The 26,263-nt window shown below is 40.5% G+C and overlaps 1 protein-coding gene across 2 annotated transcripts in view; it reads right to left on the bottom strand.

The window, feature by feature from the left end:
- The window catches only part of AK5 (adenylate kinase 5), a 132,532-nt gene that overhangs the window by 27,221 nt on the left and 79,048 nt on the right, over positions 1–26,263 (bottom strand). For both annotated transcript variants that reach the window (XM_072997816.2, XM_020794687.3), the window contains exons 8-10: positions 23,421–23,497; positions 4,123–4,165; positions 920–964 (exon numbers count right to left, since the gene is read on the bottom strand). In XM_072997816.2, the coding sequence (XP_072853917.2) occupies positions 920–964; positions 4,123–4,165; positions 23,421–23,497 (165 nt within the window). The remainder of the gene's footprint in view (positions 1–919; positions 965–4,122; positions 4,166–23,420; positions 23,498–26,263) is intronic.

Below are 26,263 nucleotides of genomic sequence, written 5' to 3'. Positions count from 1 at the left end.
TAAAATGGGGCTTACAAAAGGTACCCCATTCTGATGTCCTTGTTCTCTGAAAAGGGGCCAAATTTGTGAGGATGTGTGTCGTAACACATGCCTCTCTTAATACAAGTGCCCAGCAACTATAGAAACATGCACACCTAGCATGCACACACAAAAGGCTAAATCCAATTGTTAGTACAGTATCAGCTCTGGGTGACTGGGACAGGGCACTCACTTCCATTGCTGGTATTTATTTATCAAAGTCCCACTGATTCAATGGGTCAATTCTACTTGAGATTAACAACTGAATTTAGAATAATATCCATTACTAGAAGGCTATGACCAGTGGCCAAAAGGACTGTCTAAACAAAAATGCCTTCCTTTTTTCAAATCCCTAAAACTTCTAAATAGCCAGTTATATGAAGAATCTAGGGGAAAGGTCCAAAGGCTATCACACTTTTATTTATTTAAAGTTCAATATTCAGTACTGAAGATCTTGTTGAGGTGGGGAGAATGAGCATATTGGGAAAACTGCATATTGCTTACAAAGGAACAGCATTTTTGGTTCAACATATAGTTAAGAGTGTATGTTTGCACGAGGGGTCCCACTGAATGAATGTCTTTCATTTCCTGTGTGGGAAATACATAACATAACATTTCAGGTGTTATTAACCATCACCACGCCAACTGCACATTCTCCTTTGTGATTACCATGGCAACAGTCCTATCTTTTCAGGACTTCATATACATATATCACCATGTTGCACAGAGTAATCTTCACCCTTTATTCACAACATCATGTGAATGTACACTTTCTGTACAAGTTATCAGGACAACATTTTTATGTGTGATGACTGATATTTTTTTCACCACAACAATTCACAGGAAATTCACAGGAATTTCAGATGCCCATTGGATAGCATTGTCTGACGTTTCTACTTACCAACGATGAAAAATATGTGTGATTTCTGGAGGCCCTCTGAAAAATCTAAATTAAAAATTTTAACAATTTAGGGGGGGAAACTGTTAGTAAGCATAATTTACTTAGGTGACAGTGCAAAATCTATTGCTTATTATGGTACAATCTAAGTAATTCTTACTGGTTCAATAGGATTTGCTTTCAAGTAAGTGAGTAGAGGATGGTTGCCTAAGTCAATTTAAAAAACTAGCCAGAATATCCTTATTTTGAGGCAGCAGTTCAAGGACAGAGTAGTAGTCCGATGTTATAGCTGTTAGTGTAACCGTAACAGAATATTTAAAAGAGTACTGTTAGACATTTTGTATGCCCACCAAATGTAAAAAGGAAAAATAAAAATCTAGGAATAAAATATCTTTAACAAAGAGTATTCTGCACTGTGTGCTCTCATTAAAAAAAAGAGATTTGTCCAAAGTCTATATACAAAATTTAGCCACATTCTTGTGCTAAATGTATGGAGTATATATTTCCATACATATTTTGATTGAAGTTCAGTCTGAAATCCAGATTCACTAAGCAAAAGGTGCACTCCACAGAAACATGGAGAAAGAGGGTCTTACACAAGCGGTTTTTCCTTTATTGAACGTTTGCTTTTTCTGGGTCCAAGCACAGTTGCAAACATCACTTTCTGTAGTAAAATGAGTCCCACTGCCTATGCTAACAAGGAGGGGGACCTACACGAGAGGGGTAACAAGCCTTTATTTGGTCTTTCTGACGTTTTGCCCCACAACCACCACCCCCATTCTCATCAGCATCATTTCAGACAGGAGTTGCAGTCTACAGATTCTCTGTACCTGTTATTACCCATCCAAACCCAAAGATTTGAAGCAAGCCACAGTTTTATCTTCAGTCCCTTAGACAGCCTCCCAATCAATGAGGGTGCTGACCTCCATACTGCACTTTACTCAGGCTCCATTATCATATTATACCAAAGTTTGGGAGCTTGCACCAATGCCACTTCTTCCCACGTTGATGGTGAGCAGCACTGGGCAGTAAAGAAGAAGACCGTACTGCCCATGCCACGAGTTTCCTCTTTGGAAACCAGGGAAGTTTGGAGTTCATTGGGGATTCTTGATACAAACTACATTCTTGTGGCACAGTGGTTAAACTGCTGTACTGCAGCCAAAAACTGTGTTCACAACCTGGGGTTCAATCCCAGGTAGCAGCTCAAGGTTGACTCAGCCTTCTATCCTTCCGAGGTCAGTAAAATGAGTACCCAGCTTGCTGGGGGGGGGGGCAATGTGTAGCCTGTGTAATTAACTTGTAAACTGCCCAGAGAGTGCTTGAAGCGCTATGGGGCGGTATATAAGCAGCACGCTTTGCTTTTTGCTTTGCTTCTCACTAGCCTGGGTTTCTCACAGCAGCCATAACATGACCTGTACAACACCTTGTTGTTGTTGTTTAGTTGTTTAGTCGTGTCCGACTCTTTGTGACCCATGGACCAGAGCATGCCAGGCCCTCCTGTCTTCCACTGCCTCCCGGAGTTGGGTCAATTTCAAGTTGTTAGCCTCGATGACACTGTCCAACCATATCGTCCTCTGTCATCCCTTCTCCTCTTGCCTTCACACTTTCCCAACATCAAGGTCTTTTCCATGAGATGGCCAAAAGATTGGAGCCTCAGCTTCAGGATCTGTCCTTCCAGTGAGCACTCAGGGTTAATTTCCTTCAAAATGGATAGGTTTGTTCTCCTTGCAATCCAGGGGATTCTCAAGAGCCTCCTCCAGCATCACAGTTCAAAAGCATCAATTCTTTGGTGGTCAGCTTTCTTTATGGTCCAGCTCTTACTTCCATACATCACTACAGGAAAAACCATAGGTTTGACTATGCGGACTTTTGTTGGCAAGGTGATGTCTTTGCTTTTTAAGATGCTGTCGAGGTTTGTCATCGCTTTCCTCCCAAGAAGCAGGCGTCTTTTAATTTCGTGGCTGCTGTCACCATCTGCAGTGATCATGGAGCCCAAGAAAGTAAAATCTGTACCACTATAATATAGAATCTACTGCTAGAATTGTCCATATGTACATGCAGATAACTGATTTCACAATGGCCAAAATCCTGTTGCAACCCACTTTAGTTTTGCTAGTCATGAGGCAGAAGTGCTATCCATAAAGCACTTCTCCTAGTACAGTGCACATTGGTTGTGCCTGACAAGCTTGACCAATTTTGCAATTTAATAGTGCAATTCCTTGTTGCTTGGCATAATGGCCAGAAGATTTATGCTGGTGTAACTTTATATCACCCTGCCATGACCAGGATTTTTTCCCAGTAACCTCCTATAAATTGAGAAGCCACAAGTCTATGTATACATAGACACAAACACAAACCTCTCTTCAGAATTTGGAATATTAATTTTCAGAAGTAATTTGTCACTATTACTTAAGTATTTTTTAAAAAATTATGTGTTGGTTTCTTCGTTTTCATGTACTTGTTAATCATTATTTGAAGAGGGAGATGTTAATTACCACCATGTTTTTTGCTGTTGTTTCTTTCCCCATTGTTTTAAAAGATACTCTTTAAAATCCTTCAATATGATCTCGAGAGGGCAAGGCTTTAGGAGTGATGAATAAATATTTTATTTAAAAAAATAATGGATTTACCAATAATTTCAATACAATGTGCTATGTATATATACTACCCCATACTGCTTAAAGCACTCTCTGAGTGGTTTACAATTTAATTAGGAAAATTACACAGTGCCGTACCCCCATCCCAGCGAACTGGGTACTCAATTTACCAACCTCAGAAAGATGGAAAGCTGAGTCAACGTTGAGCCTGCCAGAATTGAATTCAGATCATGAGCAGTGTCTTAACTGCAGTAGTGCAGTTTAACCACTGTACCAAGAGTGGTTAAATCGATCCACAAAGGGATCATTTATGCTCTAGTAGGCTTTAAAAGCAATGTTTGACAGCATTCTTAATTGTAGCATGTCCCTTCCGATCTATGCCGCCTTTACAGCTGTCAATGAAGGCAGCAGATCTATACGTACTTGTGCATACATATCTGGTCTCTCCATTGAGACCACTGGAACAGTCCAAACACACATCATATGTGTGCACATTAGCAGTCATGAGGTACCACTTCATACCTATTAGCTGTGACTTGCCTATATATGCAAAAAGCAGCTTCAGCTTATCTATGATGGTAGCTTGCCCCAAAACCTGGTAACACTCACCTTCTGCATTCACAGGTCCACAAAGACATGACTGGTCATATGCCTGTCAAATAAGCAAATGACATATTTTTTAAAAATTGGACAGTTGTGCATTTGTTTCTACCACTATTAAAATAGACTTGTTAGGGATATCTGTCCACAGTCTTAGTCCTACTGGACTGTCTCCTAAGGACTGATTTTTTTTTTAAACACAGCTTCTCAAGTGCCTTCAAATGAACTCTGACAACGTGCATTTATGTTTCCGCAAAGTGATGAATGCTGTAGATTTTATGTTGGCAATTCCAGTGTACCAATTAAAATGCAGTAAGCTGATATGGAGGCATCCAGTGTACATAATGAGAACTTTTCCTGAAAACATTTGGGGGGGGGGTAGGTGAAGGCTGTTTCTAGGTCAACCAGGATAAAATGAAGAGGAAAGCTTGCATTATGAAGCTGAAAGTTGGTCATTGCACATATATCAACTAATCTGCATATTACCAACTGAGAAGGCAGAGTTCACAGACTGACCTTCACCTGCTTCACTCTCCAGGAACTAAGGGGCAGCCTGTTTTGTGATGCCTTGCTGTTGATAATCACAACAAGAGATAGGTATGAACAGAACGATGAACTGAAAACAAAAATAATCAGTGGGCTTTCTCTGAAGCACCCTCCTCTATGCCTCCTGCCTGCTTGTCAGAGTTATTTATTTATTTATTTTTGCATTCTGCACTTCTAACTATCCACTGTTGTGAGTTCTTGACGTATTCACGCCACCCTCCCAGTGAAGCCTTTGCCTCTTTCATCCACAACCCCAGCTCACTCACTTTGTTCAGCAGCTTAACTTGTGTTCTTGTCTGCATCTGGCAGCAAATTAAAACACAGGCTGATTTTAAAAAAGGAGACTCAAAAAAGCTCACCTGCTATAAATCCATGTCTTCCTTTCTGAGTATGACCTTCTGAATTGAGCAGTACTTTAAGAATTTGGAGAACCTCTTTCCCCCCTTTTCTTTCTGTACAAAAGCTTGCCCCTTTGTGCCTTCCCGCCATCTTCTTCATACATTGCCTCTTTCTTCAATCTAAAATTGAATCCACTCACTTTGACCTCGCTAACTCTTTTTCTTGCCTTCTTTCTCTGCCACCTCTCTTTCCTCAGGCACCTCCTTCAATCTGTTCTCCTTTCTCACCAGTCGCAATTTAATGAATTACAGACCCCAACAGGGAAGCAGTTGTGTCCAAATATGCTCACACAACTCCTGCTGCACAAATAATTGTGCTTTTCTGGAATTTGCCTGGGAACGGTATCTAAACTCCTCCTTAAACACTGGCACACACACGTCTGTGCTCTTAGTAAAACTACATGAGGAGTCACTATCCCTCACTAACGACCCATCCTCCATGCCCCTAGCCTTCTTTGTGACAAACACATGTACACCACTACTTCTACTCGCCTTGCACATGGACTCTGTTGTTGTCACTGGCTACAAGTTTTCTCCTGGCTTTCCATTTCACCTCTATATTTATTTCACCCAGGCCTAGCTCTCTGGCCCAAGCGTCTGCTCACACTGCATCTTCTAGGCTAAATGAACATTGGATCCTTTATCACCATCTCAACTCACTATGTACAAGATGAAGCTGATCCATCCTTCAATGCCCTGCATATCCAGTCTTGATTCACAGACATTGTCCCCATCCTTTCTAATGACCAAGCAAGACAGCTTGGTTTTCTTCCTTCCACCACTCTTTCCCCTTTGCCCTTCTTGCTGGCATATTATGTTGTTTTTCTGTGCACAAAACAAACAAAAACCACAGAAGGAGGTTCCCAAAAAGAAACGGAAACAAACGCGCACCTGCTAGAACCCATTATAAAGACAAAAGAGAAGCCACAAAATAACTTCCTTCTTTATCACACAGTATTATTTATTGTGGATTCTCACTGAGGAACATCATTAAAATCTGGCCCTTTCTCCCTGAACAGAAACAGAGGTCATGGATAATCCTTGATTAGAAGAGGAAAATCTTTAACGACTGATTATGTGTTATCACAGCAGGAGCCTCCTTCACCTACTGGAGTTTGCTTTGCTTTGTGAACATCTTCAGGACCTAAGCACAGGAGTCCTCTGAAATCTGATTTCTCAAACACAAAGCTTGCCTGAATTACAGACATCTCTGCAACATCTTCCTTCCTTCCTTCATTCATTCACTGGTGCAATCTCCCCCCCCCCTTTTTTTATTTTCATTGTCTCGTCCTGACAAAAGTGTTTATCATGTTATAGCTTCAATGTGTGAAAGCTTTGTTTAGATCCTAACACTGAATTCCTGGCCGCTCCTGGTTCTTATAGAAAGGCTTTATCATATGTTCAAAACCCTGTAAACTAAAATTGTTCTAATTTTGAATTTAAAACAAACCATGACAGGAATTAATTACTAAGGTTGCAGACTCTTAGAAGGCAATAACAATGTTTGCAGAAAAGAGGCTTTTTGACATTGGCTTGCACTATGGCAACATGCAAACATTGGCTGAAACACCATGGGAATGGGGTGGGGTGGAAACCCACTGTGTGTATGTGTAGATTTTATAGGAGCTCCTCACAGCAAGCTCCTGGAGCAGGGCTATCAATCTCTGATTGCACTGCATACAGTACAATGCAAAGTTTCCTCCTGATATGAATTTGGGGAAGATTCTATTTAAGGCAAGCAGGAAAACTTGCTGGTAATTCTTATGTTTCCATCTCCTACTTGGAGTCTCCCAGATATTTTATATTACAGCTCTCTTTGCTTATGGAAGTTTCAGTCCAAAATATCTAAAGAAGGCATTACTTCTGATTCTGATTTTGAACCTAAATGTGGTGAAAGAAAATATCAGGGTATAATTCTATGAAAATCTCACACACATGAACGCCCACATGTGCACACATGGGATACCCAGCGTGGTGTAGCAGTAGAAGAACAGACTAGGACTCAGAAAGCCTGGGTTTGAATCTCTGCTCAGCCAGGGAAACTGACTGGGGGTGTGGAACTGATAAAAGCCATTCCTTAAATATCTCACTTAACTTGAAAGCCCTGTTAGAGTTGACCATAAGTCAGTTTTAAATTGAATGCACATATTATATATACATGAGTGTTTTCAACTTGAAAATTAATTCTTTAATGTAACTGAAATAAAAGCTTGGAAATACTGTAACATTAGCATATTTTCTCTTCTGTCAGATGGACCACGAATTCTAATGGAAAAAGAAAATCATACTTCTAGACATGACATACCAATAATTCAATTATTTATGGGAATGACCATACCAAATGATGCAAAATAAATAATAATAACTTATTTCTAAAGACACCTACAAAGAGAAGAAAGCTATAGACAAATTTAAAAAACATACAGGCACTGTCCTCAGTTTTATAACTGAGGAAACTAGATGTGTGTGGAAAAGGAAACCAAAGAGGAAGGAATGAAAACTTAGGTGTAAAGCAAGAACTACAGCAATAGCAAACTTAAAACAACTGTTTACAGCAGCATTTAACTAAAAGATCAGCACAGACAAATATGTAGATCTCTAAATGGTTAAGATGATCACAGAGGAACTGATGATGACAATGTTGTGCTGTCAAGTCACAAGTCAACCCTTTGCAGGGTTTCCTAGGCAGAGACTACTCAGAAGTGGTTACTGGTAGCTTCAGAACAATAAATCTCAATCTATGGCAACACATAGTTCTTTTTTCCAGTGTGAATCCAACTTTAGAAAAACAACCAAAACAGTCAAACAGTTAAATCTATAGAGTAAAGGATTTGACTAAATGGAGCATGAAAGCTAAGTTGCCTTTTATTGTAACCAAACGTCGATAGCAAGTCGTTACAGTCAGAGGAAATATAACCACTCAGTTCTTGTAGGTGGCGATAATGGTGGTGTGTGACTCATAAAGCAAAGCAGTTCAAGTAAACCCACAAAATAGATGAAATATTTGTATAGTGGGTGTTGTTTTCCAATAGCACTTAGCAAAACCTAACGTGAATATGTTTTGAAGGAATTTTTAAGAATCAGAAAATAAATGTCCATGTCCTCACTTGCTGTCACACAAACATATTTCACCTTTTGACATCAGATGGGTAAGGTTGTTTGTTCATTATTAAGTTAGAAAAGGAAAAACCCCTACATAAATATGATTTGAGATCCTCCATCTATGTCCCTTCCTTCCTCTCCCTAACATTCTCTCCATTACATTTAGTTCTCAGTCTGCCCGTTTCTGTTCAGAACCATCCTGTTGCATTTTATTTGTCCCCATGTGACTTGGGATGCACATGTGTCTAATACTGGTCTGGTACGACCAGTCTAAGAACTGTTTGCCTAGGAGAAAATGAATGAGAACTCAATGAGATTTTCTCCTGCTTTCTGACTTCACATTTGAGACGATGACATTTTTCATGTTAAACAGGAGCAAGAAATGCACAAAATTGAGACAACTGCTCCTTAAATTCACAGAAATTAATCTGAAGCCTTGGATGGGTTATCGGCCTCTTTCTTGACAATGAGCCAATCTGTTCTTCTTGTATATCAGCACTTTGTTTTTCAGAGGAATAGGACAATAGTTTTGTGTGAACCACAGAGATCTTATGAGGAAAAATAAAGATTTTTGTCTTACTCTCAATTGGAGGGCTTTCAAAATCTGATTGCTGTGTCTCATCAAGGATTTTAGCAAATATCCTCTATATGCTTAATGTATATACACTTTAATTCAAAAGACAACCAACAACACCCACTACCACTGCAGCAGCACTGTAACTGTGAAAACAAAAATTCAAACATGTCAAAAGCACCCCTCTAAAAACCAGCAAACCCACACAGTTAGCATGTGTGAGTAACATGGAAGGCAAAATTTGTTCAGGAGAAACTACAGATCTTTGCATCTACAATTGATTTCATTCCCAATCTTTAATATACCAGTTCCCATGGTAACTTAAGATGAACAGATTGTTCACAGGCTTCAAAAGATTTCTGCTAACCATCTTTTAACATTCCAGGACATGGAGTGTTTAGAGCAAGCGTTATGATGTATTTATGAAGTTATTTCATTCTAACTGTCCCTGGGGATATAGATATTTGTTATAAATATTTCAGTTGCATAAAATGAACACTTGTACTGTGAAATCTAGAGAACTACACCATTAACCTATGCCTAAAAACACTGCAATACAGAGCAGACAACAGAGGTTTGAAATTGCATACAATAGGTTATGAATGACAAGACTACACAGTAAACTCCATCTACACAGTGAGAGTTCCAAGTCTCCTTTCTCTGGAAATGACTGACCATGCTGCCCAACAAGCTTCTCTTGAAACTTGGGGCAACATGAAAAAAGATAATGCAAGGAATGCCAAGGACCTGTGTTCTGAAAAACAAGTCCCAGCCTGGGCACAAAAGTGATACAGCAAAAATGGGCAACTTCAGAGTGTCTAGGGAGGAGATAATCTTCTAACCTCAAGACCGGACATTAAGCTGTTGATACTGCTGTTTTAAAAATTATGTTACTTTGGTTAAGTAGGGTTTGGCTGTGAACAGCCCATTTTAAGGACAAAACCTGAATTACTTGAATGGGTTGAATCATGAAATCCAAAAGCCGGAATGACCCTTCCCTAGAAACTGCTGCAGACCTTGCCAACCTCCAAATTTTTTAAAAACAGGAAGATCATACTCGGAAGGGATCAAATTCCATCTGCTGTTTTATTTTTGCAGAAGGGACAAGATTATACATACATTTTTATCTGACTATCCCTATGGTAGGTGAGAGTCTGCAAGAAACTCTGGGCTCATGTGGTCTGTAGGCTATACTTTGACCACCACTGTGCCACAAGGTTCTTGGACTTCAAGATCTAAACTTCTTTCTTTCTTTCTTTCTCTCTTTCTTTCTTTCTTTCTTTAGCATTTATATTCCATCCTATATTCTGAAATCGCAGGGTGGAAAACAACAATAAAAGCATTATAAATAATTCAGTACCAATTAAAAATTAAAACTACCTTCATTTAAAAAAAAAAACAACAACTGCAGAGAGTCCTAAAACCATGATCTTTGATCCTTGAAAGCCCTAGTGAATAATTTGGTGCCAAAATGAGATTAGTAATTTGGTGCCAAAATGAGATTAGTATCTGTCAGTCCAGCCTCTAAGGGGAGAACATGCATAATTAGGATACTACAGCCCAGAAGGCCCTCTCCTGTGTCTCCATATGATAGACTGTCCTTCATGTTGGAGGCTTCATCAACAAATCCTCATGATCTGGCAGGCATAGATAGGAAGAGATAGGCCCAAGCCATTTGGGACTTTATAGGTCATCACCAACACCTTGAACGTAGACCAAAAGCACACTGGCAGGCAGTGTAACTCTTTTAGAACTGGTGTTCCTGCTAGCAGTCTGGCCGCCATATGTTGCACTCATTGCAGCATCCATGTCATCTTCAATTGCAGCTCTAGGTAAAATGCACATCACTCTAACCGGAGGTTGCCAGTGCATGAATGACTGTAGCTAGGTTGTCCCTGCCCATGGACAATTATAATTGGAGGGCTAATTGTAGTTGGATGGTCCCAAGTACTCCAAGCCACTAGGCTCACCTGAGCCTTAAGTCATAAAGATGGCTCAAGGAGTATTTACCAGCTATGTACCTGCTCCTTCAAAGGGAGTGCAAACCCATCCAGAACAGGTTGTCTACCTAATTTGACGCTACTCTATTTGGTGTCAATAATGGGATGGATGAGGGAGAACATAAAACTTAATCCAGACAAGGCAGGGGTAATCAAAAGGCAGATCACGTAATAGGGATTCAGCCTGTACTGGACAGGGTTACAGACAACTCAAATCTCATAGCTTGGGTGTAATCCTGGACTCATCTCTGAGCCTGGATGCCCAGGTTTTGCGAGGGAACAAGAGTGCATTTCCACAGTTTAAACTGGGGCACCACCTGCATGCATTCCTTGAGATTCTGGTCTGGCTAGAATGACACACGCTATAGTTACAACCTGTTTGGACTAATGTAATGAACTCAATGCAGACCTGCCTTTTTGGTCTGGAAACTTCAGGTGGTTCAAAATTTCACAGCCAGACTGCTGACTGGGGCCAGTTTCAGCTCACATATAGCTAAATTGTTACAACAGCTGCACAGTTGCAGGAGGTAGCCTCATATATGGCTTAGGTCCAGGTTACCTCAAGAACCATATCTCCTCATATGGGCCTTCCCTGCTCTTCAGACTTTCAGAGGAAACCTTATTTGGCTCCATTGCCATCACCAGGTTCATCTAACAGGGATGTGAGAGAGGACCTCCTCTATTGCTGTTCCCAGGTTGTAGAATGCTCTCCTTTGGGAACTTAAGTTGGCTCACTTCCCTGTGTCCTTTTGGCATCAGGTGAAATCCTGACCTTTTAATAATTAAATTGAGCAAAACTGAGTCTCCTCCTTTGAGTGTGTCTTTAAAGCTGTTAAATGTTTTGACACCTGTTTTAATTACTAATATGCATTTAATCGTTTTCTAACTTTGCAATTTATGTTTTCATGAAATTTGTTTTGATCATGGCGAGCCACCTTGGGTCCTCTCACTGGGAGAAAGGTGACATACAAATGAAACAAACAAATGATAAAATAAATAATTATTATCGCAGGATTCAGCCCCCAAACTTCAAGTGACCTTTTCCTGAAGCTTCATGTAGATACGGAACAGTGTGGAAGGCAGAGTGGATTTCTGTGTCATCCCATTGCTTAATCACCATGGGGATGAACAGAAATCCCCCAGTGCCACTCTCCGAAGCCAGTCCCACAGGCAGGAACAGAAACACTGCAACATAGTGCCTCCTGTTCCCATTCCATGGAGCTAGTCCAAGAGGATGATTGATATTAACAAAAGCAGTCCAACCTGTATTCTTACGAAACCTAGTGCTCCTGCCACAGCACAAATACTGTACACAAATACCCAAGTTGCTCATTGTAACAGCCACCCTCAAACCTCAAAGAGTGGTTGCTACTTCACTTTAAACTCTGCTGCCACCAACTTATCCTTGAAAATCAAAAGAAGGACAAGTGTAACTTTGAAAAACAAAAACTGGTTTATTGGTTACAGGAAATAAAAGAATAGTAAATCACTGGTAAGAAAAAATCAATAAGTCAATCACTGTTACTAAATCACTGGCTCACACAGACTATTTCACACTGACAGGCTCTCTCACTCACTATAACTAACTCTCATCTCTAATCTATCAAAACTCTTCTCTCAAACACCATACATCCCTTTATATCCCAGCTCCTCCCCCTTTAGCACCACCTTCCGTCCCCTCATTGGCTGCTGTTCCACTGCCCAGCTGTGACGGACAGGTGAGGGCAGGGCTGAACGTTACACTCATGTTCCAAGGATCAGAGACTTCAATTGCAATACATATTCTTTCTCTATAGGGCACAAAGACGTTGAGTGGTTTGAATTATGGCTGTAGCAGTGGAGTTCCAACACCATCTCAAGAGGGCAGGCAGGGAGGCTAGGCCTTAGAGGGAAGGCTGCAGTAGAGGCAGCTGACTCTACTGTTTGAAGGCTCCTAGATAACCTTGTAGACCAGTCAGGAGACAATAATCTCTACAGAACCCTTATGGCTGTCAGTTTATCAGTCTTAATAACCCATCTTGACAGTAAGGTTTTCATACACTTCTACATCCAATTGTCAGTAAGAAGGTGGCCTACACCGCATTTTCAGAATCCTTAACTATACAGTTCTGGGAGCCAGTCAGTTCACTGGTCTTTCAAAACATCTCACAACATATAGATCCCTCTATCCTCTGCTGGCTATTGAAGGGTTCTGCAAAATATTTGAGCTTTCAACTCCTTAGCTGCATGTAGTTGCTTGGAAACCTAACCTCTTGGCCTTTTTCTGTCTGACAGGCTTTTTATCTACTTCCAGCTACACATGACATACTGATATCCAGATACATATCTTCTCCTCAATTGATATTCTCAGCAGAGAAATGCTTGGGACAGTTCAGTTTGAAGTCTTCATGTGCAACGGGAAACAGTCAGTGAAGCATTTCTTTTCTGCCACAGTCAAAGTATTTTTGAGTACTGAAGGGAAATTTTTAAGCTGTAGTATTTATGTGTTTGTGTTCTCAAAAGAAATTAGACTTTTCTTTGGATTTTACTCTGCAGAATAGAACATTTAGGATTTGGATCTAATTGGATTTCTAACAATTAGCCTAGTATTTTCCTCTCTCTGTTTTTGCAAATTACCCAGTTTCATTATCCCAGGTTTTAACTCAGGCAACAAATGTTTCTGGGTAAGGGGTGTTTCTTCCCCTTTGCATGGGAAAAATGTATGCAAAATATGTTGAAGGTATGCATCTTTAGTGTGCTGTATGTAAAATCAAGAATTAGTATAAATGCATTTTATATGTTTTTTAACTTGTTTTAACTGATGTAAGCCGCCCCGAGTAGACATTGTCTAGAGGGGCGGGGTAAAAATCGAATAAATAAATAAATAAATAAATAAATAAATAAATAAATAAATAAATAAATAAATAAATAAATAAATAAATAAATAAATAAATAAATAAATAAAGAATATGCAACTGGGACAGGGAAGTGGAATTCTGAGTCCCTTGTTCCTGAAAGTACCAGAGAGAACCCCACTTGAGTGGTGGGCTGTGGTCCCAGAAAATCAGATAGTGGTGCCTTCATGAGTGGAGTCTTTTCACCCATGGAAGACAGATCCTTGATCAATATCATCATAATAGCAGTTCTCACAAACAAATAGCATCTTCTGTGAATCAGGTGTCCCTTATGAATTCTAATTTTATAAGCCTACGTTTCTTAAGCCATTACCAAATGTAATAGTTCTGCTGTCATCTATTGCCACAGTTATTTTCTTCACAGTTCCCAAGCCCATCTCTTATCACAAGGCTTAAAGGTAAAAACTGTCAACATTCCCTGCAGTAACACACAGGATTGCTTTGCCATCTTCTTTCAGCTTTATATTTAATATTCTCTTTCTCTCTCCCTCTTGAGCTTTAAGTAAATCTCAGTCTTTACTCCCTCCACCCCTCCTCTCTTTTATTTCCAGGCCTGATCTCTGTTTTCTGTCTCCTGAGAATTGTTTACAACAGAGCTCTAAAACAACATAAGCCAAATTACTGCATGTAAAATATACCACGCTTCCACGAGGCAATTAATATTTGGTATGTAAATGGTATTTCATTCAACATTTAATTCTTTTTCTAAATGTGTGACGAAGTGGACATGTCCATGAAAGCTCACATTAAAGTATAATAGTTAGTCCTTAAAGTGCCACATGAATCTTTTGTTTCATTTGGTTTGGTTTCTTTGGATTTTCCCTAATATAACTTTAAGACATTTGTGCAGAGTAAGAGGAACAGACCAAGCAACTCTAATGGGACCTAATAACAGTCTTCATAAAAATGTATGAAGGAAAGCAGGCCACAAATCACACAATCTCTGGTGCCTATATATGAACACAAGGAACACAGGAAACAAAGAAGAAGTGGAAATCTTAGTTCATTAGGGTAAATATGACTTGACAGGGACAACTGAAACTTGGTGGGATGACCTCCATGTCTGGAATACAGCACTTGAAGGATACAAATAGTTCAAAAAGAAAGAATAGAAAGGGAGGTGGGGCCACAATTATATGTAAAATATACATATTCTTGCACAGAAATACAGAAAGATGAGCTTGGTTATCCTGTTGAAAGCATCTGGAGTAATATAATTAGGAAGGGGAGGGAAAGAACACGGTAGCTGGAGTCTACTACTGGCTGCCCAGTCAAGAAGATGAGGATGACAGCTCTGAAAAACAAATTGGAAGAATTTCAAAGATACACAATGTAGCAGTAATGGATAGTTTCAATTATCCTGATATTTATTTGGAGGCAGTATTATTGAGTACTGAAGGGGAAATGTTAAGTTATAGTATTTATTGTATATGTTTGAAGACTGAGGGCAGATATGGTGGCACTCTTCAAATATGTGAAAGATACTGATATAAATTAGGGACAGGATCTCTTCTCAATCATCCCAGAGCGCAGGACACAGTATAATGGTCTCAAGTTACAGGAAGCCGGATTTCAGCCGAATATCAGGAAACACATCCAAAATGTTAGGGAATGGAACCAATTATCTCAGGAGGTGGTGAGCACTCCAATGCTGGAGGCATTCGAAATAAAGTTAGGCAAGCATCTGGCAGATATACTTTGTTTAAGATTCCTGCATTGAGCAGAGGGTTAGACTTGATGGCCCTATAGGCCCCTTTCAACTCTATTATTCTATCATTCTCTGGTTTAGGATTAGTCTTCAAGACATTTTTCCATAACTGCAACAGATGTTTCTGGTCTATTAAGTGTATGCTCTTTCAGTTGGGCAGTAAGATGTCACCACTACCAATCTTGTAATTCACTCTTCAGTGTACAAGTGACAGATGCAATCTGCTGCATATCTGCAGTTCACTGGATTTGGTAAAAGATAAGAAATTGTAACTGACAAAATGGATCAAAGGCTTGTGACTTCCTTCTTTGGAGGCTAAGAAATTAAAAAAAAACACACACAAAACCCTATCTTGTGAATATACATCACCATGAATACTACAATGTTTACATGTCTGTTTTAGAACAACCGTCTTGAGCTTTCCCCGCGACACTTTTAAATCTTTAACAAGACAGAAGATGCCCTGATGAGGTAACTGCCACCCAAAAGAGGCATTTGCTCACATCCGTTGAAATGTTCAAAGGCAGCCAATATTTTTTGAGAAGTATAGTAGTTTCGTTTTACAAAAATACACATACAGCAGTCTTGTCCTATGCTGGGCAGAGAAATTAGTTTCCTTAGCCCTCTCCCCTCTAAATGTTTTCTGCTGAAACATCACTCCTTTATCTGCTTTCTCCCAATAAAGGAGAAAGTATATGAGTCTGCCTACCTCTTATCTCACTGGAAAGGGAAGTTACTATGGGTAGAGAATGATTCTGAAACAAACAAAAAGCCAACAGAGGAGAAAACGCTATAAAGCCCATCTCTCTGTGAGGAGGCACCTAAGACAGAAGAAGAATATAAAACCAGTGCAATTTATAAGTCTGGCTTGCCTCTTGGGGACACCTGTTACGGTAATTTAGCTTTTGATGCAGTTTTAGCAGACCAAGAAATGTGTGTGTTGGGGAATTAGATCCTTTGATGGAAAGTTTATTTTGCTGCAGCTGAAGTGCTTTATGCAGTCATCATACACATTCCTTATGTAACAAGTAGAGGAGTGAAGGTCTGTGCTTCTCAGACTCCAATTGCATGGCCATTCTCCCATTCTGGGAGCTGTCTAAAAACACAGATTTGCACATCTGTAATAAGACATTCCAGTGTGCAATTATTTTCTCTCTTACAGGCAAGATGTTGTATACATATGTAGTGTTCACTATTACCAGCCATGGAAATGGCGACTTCTGCTTATTTATTTATTTAATTTAATTTAAATACAGCAGCTCCACACAGTAAAGCTACACCATCTAAGTCAGGGGTCTCAAATATGCAGCCCGGGGGCCATTTGCGGCCCGCCGGACGATAGTTTGCGGCCCCCACCTTGCCTGCCCCCTGAAGCGCCCACGTGTCTACTGCTGTCAAGAGTTTAAAAAAAGCCTCGCCTTGCTCGCCGGCTCTGTCCCAAGACAGCGCGTCTTGCACCCTCCATCCGGAACTGCTGCCTGCCACCCAGCCTGCCTGTCTGCCAGCTGGCAGACTGCAGTTTCAGATGGAAGGTGCAAGAGGCACTGTCTTGAGGGAGAGCCGGTGAGCGAGGCGTGCTGCTGGCCCTTTTCTCCAAGCAACTGAGCTACCGCTGAGCAATGCCTGAGAGCAAAGCTCGCTCCGGGCCCATCCTCAAAGAGCGCCTCCAAGCCGCCAACAGCAGCTGCCGCCGCCTCCACCTCTTCCAGGAAGTGGCTCTCTGGCTCTCTTTCTCTCTCAACACCCCCAGCACCAGCCCGGCCAGTGGCCACCACAGTGCTTGATGGTTTTTCCTCCTCCTCCTCCTCTTCATCCTGCTTCAGCCACCTCGGCTCTGGAGGCTGCCTGGGCTCACCTCGCAAAGTTTGCTCCTCTGTCATGGTGGGGGTAGCTGCTGCTGCTGAGTGTGACTTTTTTTTAGGGGGGCCTTCAGAGTAAGGTTGCCGGACCTCCGTGTGTGTGTGTGTGTGTGTGTGTGTGTGTGTGTTTGTGCATGCAAGCACACACCTGTGGGGGCCCCGGCCCCATTCTGTTTAAATTCACGGGTACCGATGGGGGCTTTTCTCCTTTGGCAAGGCGATTCTGTGAGGGTTTTAAAAAATTTTATGTCGTGCCCTCCTTCTGCCCCCCCCCGGCTAGGCGGTCACCGGCACTCCCTCCCTTCTCCACTTCTTTGTCCTGCTGCTGGTGGTGGTGGTAGTGAAGAAGGAATCGGAGGGAGTCATGGCCAGCAACGAGGGCTCGCGTGCCCCTCCTCCTCCTCGGAGCCCCAGCCAGGCTAAGGAAACTCTTGGACGGCTTCCTCAGGCTCTTGCTCCACTTGGCGGAAAATGTGATGTGGCCCAGCCTCACCCAGATTCTGCCTCCAGTGGCCCCCAGGTAAATTGAGTTTGAGAACCTTGATCTAAGTAAAGTTTCGTCGTTGTCGTTTAGTCATTTAGTCGTATCTGACTCTTTGTGACCCCATGGACCAGAGCATGCCAGGCCTTCCTATCTTCCACTGCCTCCCAGAGTTGTGTCAATTTCATGTTGGTTGCTTCGCAGACACTGTCCAGCCATCTCATCCTCTGTCGTCCCCTTCTCCTCTTGCCATCACACTTTCCCAACATCAGGGTCTTTTCCAAGGAGTCTTCTCTTCTCTTGAGATGGCCAAAGTACTGGAGCCTCAGCTTCAGGATCTGTCCTTCCAGTGAGCACTCAGGCTTGATTTCCTTCAAAATGGATAGGTTTGTTCTCCTTGCAGTCCAGGGGATTCTCAAGAGCCTCCTCCAGCACCACAATTCAAAGGCATCAATTCTTCGGCGGTTTGCTTTCTTTATGGTCCAGCTCTCACTTCCATACATCATGACAGGAAAAACCATAGCTTTGACTATTTGGACTTTTGTTGGCAAGGTGATGTCTCTGCTTTTTAAGATGCTGTCAAGGTTTGTCATCGCTTTCCTCCCAAGAAACAGGCGTCTTTTAATTTCGTGGCTGCTGTCTCCATCTGCAGTGATCATCGAGCCCAAGAAAATAAAATCTGTCACTGCCTCCATATCTTCCCCTTCAATTTCCCAGGAGGTGATGGGACCAGTGGCCATGATCTTAGTTTTTTTGATGTTGAGTTTCAGGCCGTTTTTTGCACTCTCCTATTTCACTCTCATTACAAGGTTCTTTAATTCCTCCTCATTTTTTGCCATCAGCATCTGCATATCGGAGGTTGTTGATATTTCTTCCGGCATTCTTAATTTCGGCTTGGGATTCCTCCAGTCCGGCCTTCTGCATGATGTATTCTGCATATAAGTTAAATAAGCCGGGGGACAATATACAGCCTTGTCGTACTGCTTTCCCAATTTTGAACCAATCAGTTGTTCTATATCCAGTTCTAACTGTTGCTTCCTGTCCCACATATAGGTTTCTCAGGAGATAGACAAGGTGGCCAGGCACTCCCATTTCTTTAAGGACTTGCCACAGTTTGCTGTGGTCCACACAGTCAAAGGCTTTTGCATAGTCAATGAAGCCGAAGTAGATGTTTTTCTGGAACTCTCTGGCTTTCTCCATAATCCAGAGAATGTCAGCAATTTGGTCTCTAGTTCTATACTGCCTTGCAACTGGCTGTCCTGTTCTACACAAAATTGATTGGTGATCAATTTCCTCACATAATTGTCAGCTGTTTATCCTGGACTTGTACACTCTTGAATTAGCAATTATGGGCTGTCAAGTTAGTTCCAACTTACGGTGACCCATCAAACTGGTTTACTAGGTCCTTTTTCTGAAGCTTCTCCAGGCTGCATAGGCAGGCCGTTATCCCTCCTCCCCCCCCCCGGGAAGGGGGGGGCGGGCACAGTGGGGACTTGAATTCCTAAGCCCTAGCTCTGCAGCCAGGTGTTCCAAGCTATCCAGCTATGTAGCCAGCTCATTTTACTTTATTATTCTAATAAAAGAGATTTACAAATTTACATAATGTTTCAAGACTCTGCAAACCTTACTTGACAAAAGGTGGAAAGTGAAACAAAGAAATAAATACATACACTGCATCCACAATGAGAGAGCATTCTTTCAAATGACTTTTAATATTCTATCTCTAGGATCTGGGGGCATCTATAGGACACGACTAAACAATAACTAATAGGAACAGCATAGGAAGCTTTCCTTTAGCCAGCAAACTGGAAAGGAAGACACTTAAACTGACCTCGGCATCCTCCTGTGAGATTACCATGTCTATACTCCTTACTGGATCTGATCAGAGGACAGGAATGTGAAAGGATTTACTATTCAGAAGGTTAAACTGTAATGGTGTGGGTTTGCAAAGAAAAGTGATTAGTGGACAAAGCATTTCTGGCAGCTCAAAACTCAGGGTGAAACTATGTTACAGATAAACATCCAGAATTAGAAGAGGAAATTCCATAAACGCTGATAGCATGTTACTATCAAGTGGAAGCATTTTCCATCTCCTATAATTTGCAAATTAACTTGCTTTGTTTTATGATGGCCTTAAACAGCACATTTTTGCATTAAATCTGATTTGTCAGACCTCACTAAAGTAATTTCAGCAGTAACAATGCCTTTTCTATAATGTGTTCTCCAGAATATAGAGTCTGGCCCTGAGATGAAGATCTGAAATGATGATGATGATGATGTGAAAGGGTCAACTGTCAATTTAAGGAAAAGGACCGTATGTAGAAGTTTGACTATAAGGAGGTATGCAGACTATGCAGACTTATGATGTGAAACTCAAAAGGGGAGATTTAACAGCAGATCAAAGGCAGAGCTTATTTGGATTTCATTTACATCTGCTGCAACACTCTGGAAGCATTGCCCTCAATGGATTTTCCACACAAAAAAAAAAATGTTATAAAATTATGGATTAAATTGTAGCCACAAACAGTCATAGGAAAAATGAAAAAAGAACATTGATTGCAGTGGTGTGGTTGGACAAGGAAGTTTTTCACTCACATTATGGAGTATTATATGATTCCCAGTGATAGTAGTAAATGGTAGCACTAGGAAGAAAAACAGCACAATGTGTGGAAAGCTACTTCTTTGGGATTCATGTTATACAGTAGTTGGATAATTTTGAACAGTGATCTATTCATGTACATGCTCAGTGTTGTACCACAACTGCCTGCTTACTGTTATTGAAGCTTGATGTAAAACTGTTACCAAAATTACTAATTCTGGATTAAGTCTGTGTGAGTGTTTCCAAAGAAATCGGATTGGTTTCTGTGGGAAGGGAAGAGGACAATTAACTAGGAGCAAGTAGGATCTCCAATAAAATGTTGCAGAGTGGAATGCTCCTACTCAAAGTTTCAACATAGTAATAGTACTCTTTTCCAAGACACACTAGACCACTACCATCCCACAACATAAGCTGCTTACAACCAATTAAATTCTCATTTAGTTGGGTTTTGAGTATGAGCCTCTTTAAAGTCTCCTCACTTTAAAAGTATCTACATCTATCTCTATCTGTTCAAATGTTGTGGTTTCCCTAACTCTGTTTTTCTTCTGTGTGTGACTACATAAAAATCAAAACTCACCCCATGAAGTTGAGGGACAGAAGGAAACAGTGGGACCTAGAATAAAATATTGCATTGTGGAGTGTCCCTGTTCACTGCTCTGTACAATTCTATGTGTGTTTACTCAAAAGCAAGTTCCCTGAAACTTTACTCCCATGCGAATTTGTTTACGATTCCAAACAGAGAAAAGAAAAGAAAAGAAAAGAAAAGAAAAGAAAAGAAAAGAAAAGAAAGAAAGAAAGAAAGAAAGAAAGAAAGAAAGAAAGAAAGAAAGAAAGAAAGAAAGAAAGAAAGAAAGAAAGAAAGAAAGAAAGTCTTTACTGGCTTTTTTATTTTTATAATTGCTATGGAGAATACAGCAATCATAAAATAAAATATAAAAACATCAGTAAAGCCTTTCATGCTATTTTATTGAGGTTGCAATCTTGTCCTTATTTACATGAAAGTAAGTTCCAATGGACTAGTTTCTAAATAGAATTTTGCTATTTATTTTATATGGAGAAAATTTGTAGTCCTATAAAAGTCATCTACATACTTTCTCTCCCAGATACACAAACATTTTGTGTAATGTGGAACCCGAAATCAGTTTAGACTGGAATTGAGAGAGGCCAAAAAGAAGGGAAAGAAATTAGAAACATGGTCCTAAAAATATGAGATATGTCTGAGATTAAAATAAAAATATTCAAGAGATACAAATAAAATAAAAATATTCAGGAAATACACATTCCAAAGCACTGCAGAAGTGCTTTGAATGCACATATGCTGTGATCTAGACATGGGTATAAATATAAAAATGAACTGGGATATTCAACAAATATCCCTGATACATCAAATATTCATTGCTCTGTATTCTTTGAGTCCAGAGACCCCGACAAATGTGAAGCAACAAATATAACCCTTTTATATTCTCACCTTCGTCTATCCATATCTGCTTATGCCCCATGGATCAGCTGTTCCTCAGGGGGATAAGCAGAGAGGCATTTTCCCTTTGGGCGGCTTGCTAAAGCCTGCCTGAAGGGAATCCCACCTCCGGGGCTTGGGGATGGTTTGGGGCCCCCTTTCCTCCTCTTCCTATGCCCATGTGGCATAGGAAGGTTGTGGGAGCCAGGGCTTTTTAAAAAGATAGCCCCATGGGCTGTCTTAAAAAAAAAAGACCAAATGAACCGAACAAATTGATTTGTGGCTCATCGAGCCACTGGGAAACAATTCATGAGTCATGGGTCATCAAACTTGACAACCCACAAACCAAGATGAAGCGCCATTTTGGCGTTTTGTCCCCATCTCTACTGTGATTGATTGCATTTCTTTTTTGGGGGAGGTGGGACATCAGTTTGCAACTCCTGACAATACTTAGAATATATTTCTGCCTTCACCGCTTGTTTTGCAAGGATTCGAGGTCCAAGTAAACACAATTAACGTGATTTCCTCAGAGATAAGTGTCTCAACATTCAGACTTGCAAAGTGAGTCTGTGTTTTCCTTTACAATCAAAGTGAGTCTGTGTTTTCCTTTACAATCACAAGACAAAATTCCCTGGAATATGAGAAGTGAAGGTGAGGGAAAGGACATGCTGTGACAAATATACAGTACGTCTTTCACTTCTTAATAAGCACAGCTTCTAATGGATGTGCTGACTATATTATCTAATTCATATGTGAGTAAAGTGGGCTGGGGGCCACATGCAGCTGAAAGCAGTGAGGAGATCCCCCCTCACTGCAACTTTGAAATATAACCATATACAACAGAATTCAGCAATTATATAAAGATAACCTATGTATTATATATTTAGCAAAGCCAATGTATAGTGTACTCAGGGAACCATGAGAAAACAGCAATTGTCCAAAACACATCAAGACACATACCTTCCCTACCGTTAGCAAATGTACCATAAAAGAATAAAACAAAACTCAATCTTCTTTCTGAAAGAATTTCAAAGGACTATCACAGAAAGGAGTTTCAAAGGAGAAAGGAATTTCAAAGAAACTTCCTGGGAAAGAAAGTTTAAAGGAATAACAATTTAAATTACTAATTTTATGGTTCTCTGTGTGTTCCCTATATATCTATGTACCGTCTTTAGCTCTGTAAACTGTCATTATACACATTGCTGGCGAGTATGAATCAACGCTTTCCTAAACCCTCAATATGCCTCATCACAAAGTCTTATGAAAAAAGTTATCCACAGCAGCATCCCACACCTCATTCCTACAAAATATTCCTCATAAAATTACTGACAAAAGCCCACTCACAACGTTTTGCATCCAAAGGAGAAAATTTTGCTGTGTTCTTCCTGGGCAAGTCCAGATCTGGGAGTCTTTTTTTCAAAACTGGAAACCACCAAGAATCACTTCCAGGTTTTTTTTTTGTGGGTGGGTGGGGGGAAGGGGAGCAAGGACTTAAAAAAATGTAAAAGGGGTAGACCATGGCAAAGTCTACTAAAATGTACAATAGGACTTCTTTTTGGGTAGCAAAATTGAGGGGGGGAATTGGTGGGAGCAGAAACACAACAGAGAAATCAGTAAGAATCAAAGAGCAAAAACCAAGGGGGAAGAAAGTGGCATTGTACAAGAAAACCTATGTAGTCTGAACTATTACCTGGTCTTCAAAGTCAAATGGATTATCAGCAACATCTTCAGGGTCCCCTATGAGATTAAGGTCAAGTTCACATGGTCCTAAAACAAGAAAAAACTCTTTTGAAATAAGAATCATAGGTTTTACTTCACATGATGGAACATGAATATGCATGCTTGCACATCACTGTCTAAGGAAGCATTTCCACCAAAGCATGTTTTCCTATGTAGAAAACTCTTTTACCAGGTTAATAGCATAATCCTACTCATATCTGAAGCTTAACTCTCTTCTTTCAATGTGCAATTCTTTGATGACATAAAATGGAGAAACTTTGTCCTTTCAGCCAAGTTGTGAGGAAGGTCAGGTTCAAAGAGAGTGGCTAGCCCAAGGTCATCCAGCAAATTTCCTTCAGGATTAGAAGCTGAATCTCTTAAGTCCCTATTTGCAGTAGAATCAAGTAAGACTTAACCAACATCAGAGCTCCATTTCCTTTGGCTTTGCTTCAAAAATGGGGTAGCCAGGGGTCTCCTTGACCCTCTGAGGAACACAGGGGATAGCCCAACCTCCCAATTGTGTTTACTCTCAGCAGCAAGACATTCTCTCTGTAGAGTTGGTTGATGCCCAGCTGATTTTATTCTTTTTAAAAGGCAGAGGGACAAATGAAAGCGTGGAGGGCCATACATTTACAGAATTATCTTCCTAATCCACTAGATGCAGAGACAGGAAATGTCAGTTTTTTGAACTTCAGCCCTCAGAATATCCCAGAGAGCATTTTCCATCTCAGACTAGGTATTCCTGCTGCCTCTACCGCTGCTATCCTTCCTCCAAGCAAGTGGAATCTGGCTTTGTGCTACTAATTCCTTTCTCTCTACAGCAGCCAATTAAGCCTTTTTCCCTACTCCCTGATATTTCTATGAAAACATCCAAGGAAATGTTGACTCTTGCAAATCTTGGCTCCTTCCCCCACCCCCTGCCAACTTGGGTCTGAGACAGGATGCCCATACTTGGGAAAAACACACACATATAACCAACTGCAGTGCATATGGTGAGAGGAGGGGAGATCAATGGACTCAGGAGAAAGAAAACTCTTCTCCTTCACATTCTCCCTCCCTAAGAAACCCTTCCTTTCTCCATAATCGTCTTGGAAAACACTGGTTTGAGAACACACAGCTACTGATACTACACATATTTATGCCTGCAGCATAGAGAGTTGGATTACTCCCACATAGCACAGTGCTTCCTTTCTGTTTGCCATCTGTATTCTGGCTTCAGTGGAATTACTTATGGAGTGTTTTCAGTTATGTCTTATTTGCCCACACTGTATTTTAAAGAATATTGTAATCTCTGAAAGAAACACTACTTGTTTGTATGTCCTCTTCATTTATGAAATATGATCTGATGAGACGTAGGAAAAGATTTTAAGTCTTCTATTACTTATACACAGTGTGCTAGAAAGGGGGTTTCAAATTAAGTGTACAGCAAGTCAGTGCCTTCTTAAGAAAACAATTTATGGTAGACTCACTTCAGAATGATCACTGTTTCATTTTCATCCTCGGGTGTTTCTACAAGAAATTGTTGAATCCACTGACTGCAGAATTTCATGACAAGTTGTTGCCCTTAGCAACAGCCTTATTACAAGTTTGGAAGCAACAATGGTGAGACTATATTACTGGCAATGGAGACTGGAAATTGTTATTTTAATGTATTTATTTTCTTAGCAATTATTGGAATGTAGACGACTCTTACAGGCACAGGTCACATCTGATATGGTATATACACATGATGTTGGGAAACCCTCTCTAATTAGAGATACTACAAGAAGAAATTACACTGGAAGTAACTCAGATGAATGAATTAAAATACTGTTTGACTAAAGTCCTTGATGCAAAAAAGGATGCACTGACTCTTTATTCTTTTTTTACTCAGGCTTTTAAAGTTTTATGCATCCAATATTTTTAAAAAAACAGTTATTTTTCTTCAGTCTCCTCTCCCTGTTTCATATGAAAAGCAGCACGAATAACAAGGTGGAAAAGATGAAATGACACTTTGACTATATCCTGTAAGACCTTTTTAGACAATGTTAATTACATATAAAGCCCTAAACGGTTTAGGACCTCAATATCTGGCAGAGTGCCTTCTCCCACCCAGTTTTGCCAGAGTCACTCGTTCCAGCCAGGCCGGGCGGCTGAGGGGCCTAACGCTGAGGGAGGTCCAGAGGGAAAGGACGAGGAATAGGGCCTTCTCGGCAGTGGCGCCTCGCCTTTGGAACAACTTGCCAGAGGAGATCCGCCTGATTCCCTCTCTGGGTGTTTTCAAGAATAGACTTAAAACCTGGCTATTTGGACAGGCTTTCCCTCCCGCCATGTCTTAATTTCTTATACTTTGCCATCTTGGTCCTATAATATATTTTTTTGTTTTATTGTTTTTAAATTTGTAAATCGCCCAGAGTAGACCTTTGGTCTAGCTGGGCAGGATAGAAATCAAATAAATAAATAAATAAATAAATAAATAAATAAATAAATAAATAAATAAATAAATAAATAAATAAATAATATTTTCCAGTATACCAGCCACAAATGGATATACAGACCTTTGCCCAAGTGTTAATCTCAGGCAACTAGAACTAAGTTAGTCAGATAAACATAACTGTTGACTTACAAAGTTCCCATTGATTTAATGAGGTTGTGATTAGATGGCTACAAAGGCACACAACTGACTGCACTGGAAAGGGCAGCTTTAATGGGAACTATCTCCCTTCAAGTGATAATTCTGTCTGCTGGTAAATTGCTCCAGCACAGCCCCCTCCCCCAAAGTAGAAGCCCAGCAATTTGATCAAAAAGGTCCAGTTTGAACACAGATCAGGGTCA

The sequence above is a fragment of the Pogona vitticeps genome, chromosome 4 (assembly GCF_051106095.1).
Source record: "Pogona vitticeps strain Pit_001003342236 chromosome 4, PviZW2.1, whole genome shotgun sequence".
NCBI classification, from domain to species: domain Eukaryota; kingdom Metazoa; phylum Chordata; class Lepidosauria; order Squamata; family Agamidae; genus Pogona; species Pogona vitticeps.
The sequence above is the reverse complement of the archived record's forward strand: the minus strand, read 5'-3'. Positions and strand labels throughout refer to the sequence as shown.